The 9,652-nt window shown below is 51.5% G+C and overlaps 1 protein-coding gene across 1 annotated transcript; it reads left to right on the forward strand.

Moving 5' to 3' along the window:
- Positions 1 to 6,020: 6,020 nt before the first annotated feature.
- LOC141835678 (uncharacterized) lies at positions 6,021 to 6,927 on the forward strand. Its single transcript, XM_074723046.1, has 2 exons — positions 6,021 to 6,233; positions 6,301 to 6,927. Exons 1-2 carry the CDS (start codon positions 6,141 to 6,143, stop codon positions 6,922 to 6,924), a joined length of 717 nt encoding a protein of 238 aa, XP_074579147.1. The 5' UTR covers positions 6,021 to 6,140; the 3' UTR covers positions 6,925 to 6,927.
- The last annotated feature ends 2,725 nt before the right edge of the window (positions 6,928 to 9,652 follow it).

Genomic DNA, 9,652 nt, shown 5'->3' on the forward strand with positions numbered 1-9,652 from the left:
AAAAAGTAGCCCAGACCAGCCCTAACACAAATCACTAAATAAATAAGACAGATTTCCCAAACAGCCCCCCTGAGTTTGGATTATCACCAAAGAATACATCATATGTTATTTTGTATTCTCAAAGGGTTAATTTCTAAAATATATTACCAACTTTACACAATTTAATAAATCTATCAGTCATAATCATATTTAATTTATGTCAATTTATCATTAAATTATATCATTTAATTTAATAAAAAAAGTAAACTTGTGAGGAGCAATGTCATTCGAAACATGGTCAAAAAAATCCATTAATACACATCAACTAATTCTATTTTTTTTTCCTTTATTTTGGACAAGTTAAATTTTGCTACGAGCTTCTCTAATTATCCATATTATTAAAAAGCACATTTCTTTTTTAAAAATTAAATATTAAAATAACACCCACTTCAAAATATCCTTTCATTTCATGCTCTATTTTAAAATAATTTTGATCAAAATTATTCTAAAATAGTATCGCATCTCTTATAATAGTATAATTTTAAGGTGGAATACAAAAGAGTAGTTCAATGTCGAATAATAAATAGGATGTTGTTTTGATAATTTTGAAATAAAAATACTCTTTGGGAGATATAGATGATAATTAGGTTGTATGTTAGCTAACTTTGCAAAGTCAATTCCCATTGAGATGTGAGGACCATCTCTTGTGATATTTATTAATAATTGGCCTTTCCTATACTTAGCTATATTTTATGTGGCATGAATTTGAAGTTACAAAGATCTCTAAACATTTTAGCACAATTAATGGTACAAATCAATTTAACGAGAAGATAAAAAAAATAATCATAGCGACTAGAGGGATATTTGTCTTAATATTTTGCATTGGTTGTGTTGTAAGAGAATGGAGTGATTTAACATTAATTAAATCTTCCTTTATTAACCTCAATAAAATTGTGTGGAAAATTCAAAACGTTGTTGAAACTATATATATGGCTCTGCTACTTCCTTCAAAGTGCTTTAAACTAATTGTCGTTCAAAGTACCACGCAATGCTACGACCGCCTATGGCCTCGATCGCCTAAGCGATTATATATATTAGTAGTAGTAGTAGTAGTAGTATGAGGAGGAGAATGGATAATTTTATTAGATTTAAATAATAGAATAATTTTATTAGACTTAAATATATTAATTAAAAATAAAAATATTTAATTTAAATATTTTTTAAATAATATATATATTTTGAGCTTATTTAAATTATTCCAATCCTAGTTAAGAATTAATTAAAATTATTAATCAATTAAACCTTAAGTTAGAAGAGAAAAAAAATCTAATTTCCTATTTCAGTTTCGGACACATCGCGCAATTGGATGTGTCACTAGACCCGAGCGACGCATTCGGGTCCATCACTGAGCTCGATCGATGTTTCTCGGCTTGGGTGATGCGTCCGAGCTTGAGCAAGGGGTTCGGACTCGTTGTCGGGATAAGGTGACACGTTCGGGCTCGTTGTGGCACGCTGACGTATTTGACGAGATTTTTAACCTATTAATTGTCAACAGGCGATGCTGACAGCAACTTTTGTTAATTTTTTACCACCTAAAATATCATCTATGACAAAAGCAGTGTGGTTGATGTCCGTCTCCTACTTTGACAATCACCTCAACCGTCATTTAGAACATTGAATACTATAGATGTTTACGTTAGTGAATCTCTCCCCTCAATTGAGAAACATAGCTTGGGAGAGCTTTGAGTTTCTAATTGTTATAGTTTTCATATTGGTTTTATTTTCTAATTTAAATAGATTATCTAATATCATGAATAGAAAATTGTTGATATAATGATGCTCCCCAATGGTTGGGTTCAATTGAATTTTATTGATGCATTTGACACCGTTGAAGTTATGTTTATCCCTATGTGCATATCAAGTGTGTAAGAATTGATAGAGTCCCCATTCCCTAGGAGTTATGGTGCGATGGTAAGAGGTGATATGAATTCCTTAAACAACAATGATTCAAATCTCACCAAAGATATATTACACTTTTACGGTGATATTGGTTAGGGGTCATCCGTGATTACCTTGGTTATTCATCCAAAGTTATAAACCAAAATCTTGTTTGGTTTAGGTAATCGGTGATTCTCAAGTAATGCTTCATGCCTGACACATTAGCATACGTCAGCAAAAGAGGGCATCCAACCTGGAATTGGAAAACCAAGGAAAGCTGAAGTTTTTCTTGATTCCGGGATTAAGGTAATTATCTTTACAAAATTACCCCGCGAGCCTACATTGATCGCAAAACCCTCTGCGAGCAACACTGGAATCGTCGGCTCCAACCTCTACAACATTCTTCCCCTCTTTGACACCCCCGGCGGTCCTTGGAAGGTCTACGGCGTCTCCCGCCGCCTCCCGTGGCAATCCTTCCTCTCCCCCAACCTCATCGACGTCGTCGTCCTCCCCGTCAAGCACGTCGCCTGCAATATCGCTGATCCCGCCGACGCCCTCGCCAAGCTGTCGTGGCTCACCGACGTCACCCATGTCTTCTACGCTGCGTTCTCCCGCTGCTCCACTACCGTCGAGACCTGCACCGTCAACGCCTCCATGCTACGCAACGTCCTCGCCGTCGTACTCCCCGCTGCGGTGAATCTCCAGCACGTCTGCCTCCAGACCGGCCGCGATCATTACCTCGGTCCCTTACGATCCACCGGCGCGCCCGAGGGGATGTCGGTGGAGCCCTATGACCCACCCTTCCGCGAGGACATGCCGCGCCTTTTGGCTCACAATTTCTACTACGACCTCAAAGACGTCCTGTTCGACGAATTGTCGTCTGCAAGGCTGGAGATTCCTGATCATTGTGACTTACACCAGCTTGATCAATGCCTTCTGCAAGGCTGCAGAGTTGGACATGGCTCATGAATTGCTTACCCGAATGGAGAAGGAAAGGGTGGCTGTCAATGTGGTTACGCTGAACTCCTTTGTAAATGGAATGTGCAGGCATGGGATGATCGGAAGTGCTCTCGATTTTGTTCGGAAAAAAAAAAGTCGAGTGGCCGGAAGTTAAAGGCAATGCTACCACCTATAACATCATGGCGCACTGATTGGTGCTTTTCTTCATTCCAACAATGTAGGAAGCGTGACAATGTAGGAAGGGGCGTTATTTGATGAGATCAAGGAAGGGGTTTCCCCTGATTCTATGACATACTTCACTCTCATCTATGTTCCCGTCAAGAACCTCTGCTGGGCGAACACGTCACTTCCTCAGGGCGCTGTGCGGGAGAATGGTGGAGACGAGCTGCTGGTCGCCGGAGACCTGCGACCACAAAACACCGTGAGATGGCTGGCCGGCGGGACCGGCGAGACCACTCCGATGCCTAAGTCAGCGACGGCAGTTGAAGAGAAAACGAGTGGAAGAAGTAGAGAACAGTGAGCACATACCTGGCCCCTCTACAGGGGCTCGCCTTATATAAGGAGGAGTCGGTCCGTACCCTGGGTACAGCAAGGGGAACCTTACTGTGCGGGTACTTTCTGTACTGGCGCGGAATGGTGCCTTTAATGTCGAAGTACACTGTGGACAGTGTCGTACGCCGAGGCGGCGCGTGGCCATGCCGGGCGGCGTGGCTGTCAGAAGGAGTGGTCAGTAGGACAAAAGGTACGATTCGGCCCCGACTCCTTGGGTCGGGTCGGGGCTGCGGACTTGAGTCGGGGATGCTGCTCAGTCGGGCCATCTGTGAGTCGGTGAGTCGGGTATGCCAGCCACTCGGCTTATCTGGGAGTCGGCCTGGCGAGATTGTTCGTCTCCTCGGCGGGCCCACTGGGCTGTCGGGCTTGGGTGGAGAGCCTCTGGGCTGGTACCCGGGAACCTGGATCCGGGCCTCAGTGCTTCAGCCGACTGTCCTTGGATAGTTGACTCGACTCGGTCATGTCTCTCGGTCGGGTCCCGACCCGTATCCTTACGACCGTAACACCAGCCTTCCCACTAGTCTAGTCGAAGGAGACGTGTTCGACTGACTAGACCCAGTCCGAGTCGAGTGGTACCGGTTGACATTCCTGCATTGACCCGCCAGTGATGGGCTGCCACGTGTCGGGGGGACATTGGATGACTCGGCCGGCGCACGTGATCGGCATGGCGTGCTTTACTGCGGCGGGGTGTCCGATGGGACAGCCGAATCGTTGCCATGATTGCGCCGTATCGTGCCTCGGAAACTCGCATCATCGGACGGTCTGTCAGGCGATCCCGCCTTTTTTCATCTGTCGGATCGGACGGCTGACCTTTGCTAGGGTTGAGTATAAGTAGGGGAGGGGGGCGGACGACCTCGCCGTCTTCCGCCGTCTTTTTCTGCTCTTCTCTCCGGTGTCCGCTTGCGTCGCCGCTTCCTTCTATCTTCTTCGCCCCAAGTAAGCTTTCTTCTTGCGCCGAGCTCCTTTTCCTTTCCTTTAGTAGCGTCTATCTAGGTCTTCTCTGGTTGGTAGCGATGGTTTCTGAGGGGTCTGTGCCATCAATGGACGCGCCATCCGCGAGTGTTCCGTCGACGGGGACACCGTCTGAGAGTGTTCCGCCCCCGGGTCCTTGGTACGAGTCCGAAGTCACCAAGTTCACCGAGAGGTCCCGCTCGAAGATTCGGCTGAAGTACGAAATCCCGAGTGAGTATAGGATAGAGGTCCCCGAGAGCCACCATCGTCTGCACACTCCCCCGCCCGGGTGCGTCACCTTTTTCCAGGGTCAGTTAGAGGGGGGACTCCGATTCCCGATTCCGGCTTTCTTCCAGGAGGTGGCCGAGTACTTCCAACTCCCTCTGAACCAATTGGCCCCGAACTCCTTCCGGCTCCTCTGTGGAGTCGTCCTAGTCTTCCGTATGTACGGCATTCCCCTAGACCCGGCAGTCTTCCATTTTTTCTTTTACCCGAAGAAGATGCAAAAGGAAGGCGTCTTCTTCTTCAACTCGAGACCAGGCCTCCCTTTCCTGGTCGGGAATCCTTCTTCCAACAAGGGGTGGCACCCCCAATTCTTCTACATCTCCCCCCCGAGTCCTTTCGAATTCCCGACTGAATGGCAGGACGAGCTTTCAGCCTTGCCCGTCTTGAAGCCTTACAAGAAGAACAAGGTCTATCAAGATGCTTATGAAGTGCTGAAGGGCCTTCAATTTGATGTTACCAAGCTAGTCGGGGAGGAAGGGCTTCTCTTCCGGGCCGGCCTGAGTCCTGTGGCTGCCGAGCTCTCGACAGAACTCGGTAAGTTGTTTGTTTACTCGGACTTCTGTAATGACTAACTTAGTTTCTTTTTCTTCTTTGGCAGACGAAATTTGGATGGATGCTTCCACGAACAAGTGCCTGAAATGGACTCGGGCGCGTCTGGAGGCGCTGGTCACGCCCGAAGAAATCGGTGCCCGCGGAAGCAGCTGGGCCTTCTGCGGTTCCCGAGCCCGAGTTGGTGGAGCCCCTGGCGACCATAGTACCTGAGGGGGCGGGTCATCCTCCCGTATCCGCGGGACCCGAGTCCTCCACTCGTCCCGTATCCGCGGGACCCGAGTCCTCCACTCGGGAGGAGGTGCCTGAGACTGCGGAGCCGAGGGCCGTGCCTACTTCGGCTAGCAAGGGAAAAGAGGCGACAGAGGGGGAGGGCCGGTCCAAGAAATCCTCCTCTTCTCACTCCAAAAAGAAACACCGTCGTTCCCGCTCCCCCGACCGTGAGGGGAAACGGTCGAAGAAATCCAGCCCGATCCGCCGCGAGGAGAAGCGGCTCAAGAAGTCCAAGGCGTCTAAGGGGCATCTCCCTGCCTCAAGTGCTGCTGGCGTGAATGTGCCCGACCGGGGCCAGGAGACCACCTCCCCGGTGCCGCCGGTGACCCCGACCGAGGTGGTTGCTGTGGACTCGGGCGCCGTCGGGAGGCCGACCACTTCTACTGAAGCGACGCCGACGCTGTCCGAGCCTGCTCGGTGACCGAAGCCGCCGGGGCGACCCCGGCCCTCCCCCGGCTGAGGGGCCAACCGAGGGAGTGGTACCCCCGACTGGAGGATCCTCCTCGAGAGCCGCCTTACCGACCAGCTCGGGGTCGGCTGGCTCGGGACTCGGACGTCCGTCGACGGCCGGGGCCGATTTTTACACTCTGCCGCTGACTCTGACTCGAGTGGCTGCCGATGAGCCTTTCAACCCGGACGAGGTGAAGGATCTGATGACCCGGGTCCGAGCGCTCCGGAGCCATGAATCCTTTCGGGGGATCAATACCTCCGAGCTGAGTTATCGGGGGAATTTCCATATTTTGCGGGTGAGTGTCTTTCCTTTCCCTTAGCTTGTCGTCTTCCTCTTCATCGTTAACCACCTTGTTCGTGCAGATATGGGTTGAGCATATGGAGATGCACACCCGCTTCCTTTACCTGAATCGCGAGGTCAAGACGATTGACCAACAGCTGCAAGCCGTGAAGGCTCAGGGTGTCGCTCGCGAGCAGGCGCTGACTGAGGCGAAGGCAGCTGCAACCAAGAGCGCGGAAGAGGCCGCCCAATACCGAGCCGACTTGCTGAAGGCTCAGGAGAAAGCAGAGGCATTTGAGCAGGAGACTGCCTCGGCTCGGGCTAAAGAGCAAGAGGATCTGAGGCTGACCCGAGAGCAACTGCTTCAAAGGGGCAAGGAGCTGTCTCGGGCGCTTGAGGAGTCGGCCACCCGGAAGAGGCGGGCCGAGGACTTGGCCGCGGAGAAGAAGGCGGTAGAGGACGAGTTCGCCGCTTACAAGGAGAAGGAGCCCGAGCGGGTAAAGGCAGCTCAAGAGGCTTGGCTGTCGTCTCGGGAATACTTTGACCAATATCAGGAGAAGACGGCCAAGATGTTAGAGTACGGCTTCGACGGGGCGCTGAATCAAGTGTACGAGGCTGGCCTGTTCCCCGAAGGGACCTCGCTGGATTTCCTCGACATCGAGAAAGTATGGGCGGCGCTGCCGGAAGAAGATAGGAGGGGCCACTAGGCTATGTACTTCCCGCTCGGGGCTTTTTGTACTTCTCCTACTTTTTTGGCTGAAGTTTAATGCATCTGTTGCCTTGTCTTTTGCTGAGTGTTCCTCTTTCACTTTTGAAGTTGAATGAAAGCCTATCCTGACGGCCTCTGAGTCGGGCGGATTGTGCTTGCCGAGTATGTCGTGTTGAATTTTGAACTTGACATTTATGAAGTACTAAGTTCCCCGTAAGACCCTGAGAAGGGCGATTGCTGAAGGAGCAGGTCCGAGACCTGATTGCTCGACTATCCCGAGTTGGGAGAGTTTGGACCCTGAGAAGGGCGATTGCTGAAGGAGCAGGTCCGAGACCTGATTGCTCGATCCCGAGTTGTCCGAGAGTTTGGACCCTGAGAAGGGCAATTGCTGAAGGAGCAGGTCCGAGACCTGATTGCTCGATCCCGACTATGTCCGAGTCGGGAGAGTTTGGACCCTGAGAAGGGCAATTGCTGAAGGAGCAGGTCCGAGACCTGATTGCTCGATCCCGACTATGTCCGAGTCGGGAGAGTTTGGACCCTGAGAAGGGCAATTGCTGAAGGAGCAGGTCCGAGACCTGATTGCTCGATCCCGACTATGTCCGAGTCGGGAGAGTTTGGACCCTGAGAAGGGCAATTGCTGAAGGAGCAGGTCCGAGACCTGATTGCTCGATCCCGACTATGTCCGAGTCGGGAGAGTTTGAAGGAGCAGGTCCGAGACCTGATTGCTCGACGTTGACAAGTTGAGTGACGCCTGTAAAAGTCATTTCATTATCAGCTTTTGATTACAGCCAAGGATACAGGTGATCATGAGAAGGAGAAACTTCCGCTCAGTGGCTAAGTCCGGTAGGGTTGGAGGTGAGTGGAGCTCCAAGGTCGCTTCAACTCTTTCCCGGCCGAGTCCGCTAGGTAGTATGCGCCCGAGCTGGTCTTCTTGACTACCCGATAGGGGCCTTCCCAAGGGGGTTCTAGTTTGCCGACGACTTCCCCGACAGGCTTGACCTTCTTCCAAACTAAGTCTCCCACTTGGAAGGCTCGAGGGATGACTCGCCGATTGTAAGTACTGCACATGCGCTGTCGGTAAGCGGTCAATCTAGCGGCTGCTTGGTCCCGGGTCTCGGATATGAGATCCAGCTCCATGAGTCGCTTGCCTTCGTTGTCGGCGCCATAGTGCTGTCGACGGTCCGACTCGACTCCAATCTCCATGGGCACTACGGCTTCCCCCCCATATACTAAGTGGAACGGGGTAAGCCCAGTGCTTTCTTTCGGAGTGGTGCGATACGCCCAGAGGACGCAAGGTAGCTCCTCCACCCAACTGCCGCCTTCGTGGTCCAGCTTAGTCTTCAGCCCTCGCACTATTTCCCGATTGACTACTTCAGTCTGGCCGTTGCTTTGCGGATAAGCTACCGAGGTGAAGGCTTGCTGGATGCCGAGTCCTTTGCACCATTCCTGGATCTTTCTGCCTTGAAATTGCCGCCCATTGTCCGAGACGAGCCGCTGCGGGATGCCGTATCGGCACACGATGTTCTTCCATAGGAATTTGAGCACCGCCTCTTCAGTGATTCGGGCCAAGGCTTCAGCTTCCACCCACTTCGAGAAATAGTCGACTGCCACGAGTAAGAACTTCTTCCGTTGAGGTCCAGTCGGGAAGGGTCCGACTATATCCATCCCCCATTGGTCGAATGGGCATGAAGTGGTGGCCGTCTTCAATTGCTCCGTTGGTCGTCTCTGGAACGGCTGGTACTTTTGGCAGTGGAGGCAAGTGGACACTAATTTCGCCGCGTCCGCCTGGAGAGTCGGCCAGAAGTAACCGGCTAGGAGGACCTTCCGGGCCAGGGATCGTCCTCCTGCATGATTACCACAACACCCCTGGTGGGCCTCCTTCAGTACATACTCGGCGTCTTCGGGACCGAGGCACTTGAGCAATGGCCGAGAGAAGGATCGGCGGTACAATTGATCTCCTATCAGCGTGAATCGGGTGGCGCGTCTTTTGAGGAGGCGGGCTTGCTCGGGATCGCCAGGTACTTCACCGGTTTGGAGGAAAGTGAGTATCGACTTCCTCCAGTCGTCCGGCTCGGTCGTTCTGGGAGGCTGATCTATCTGAGCTATCCAAGCCACTTGCGTGATCGGCTTCTCTTCCGTCCATTCGGTGACTGAGCTTGCCAACTTGGCTAGCTCGTCGGCCTTGCTGTTCTCGCCTCGGGGGATCTTGCTGAGAGTGACCTCCTTGAACTCCATTTTCAATTTTGCAAAGGCCTCCGCGTAGCGACGGAGCCGATCATTCTTGATCTCGTAGTTCCCCTCGACTTGCTGAGACACCAGCTGGGAGTCCGAGAGGAGCTGCACTCGGGAAGCTCCAACTCTTTTGGCTGCCCGCAAGCCCGTGAGAACTGCCTCGTACTCGGCCTCGTTGTTTGAGGCCCTGAAACCCAGCCTTACCGCCAGCCGGATTTCCTCACCTTGTGGAGAGACCAGGACCACTCCGACTCCGCTTCCCTGCTTGTTGGCCGCCCCATCGACATATGCTTTCCATTCTTCGTCGGCTTCGCCTTGGTGTGCTTCCGCTAGGAAATCCGCCAACGCCTGCGCTTTGATGGCCACGCGAGGCTGGTAGCGAATGTCGTATTGGCTGAGCTCCATGGTCCATTTCGCCAGGCGTCCCGAGAACTCGGGTTGAGTAAGCACTCTCCCCAAGTTGCTGTTGGTCAAAACCGTCACCGGGTGGGAGA

Source organism: Curcuma longa, chromosome 10 (assembly GCF_044706935.1).
Source record: "Curcuma longa cultivar G26 ecotype Majalengka, Jawa Barat chromosome 10, ITB_CL_G26_1.1, whole genome shotgun sequence".
Lineage (NCBI taxonomy): Eukaryota > Viridiplantae > Streptophyta > Magnoliopsida > Zingiberales > Zingiberaceae > Curcuma > Curcuma longa.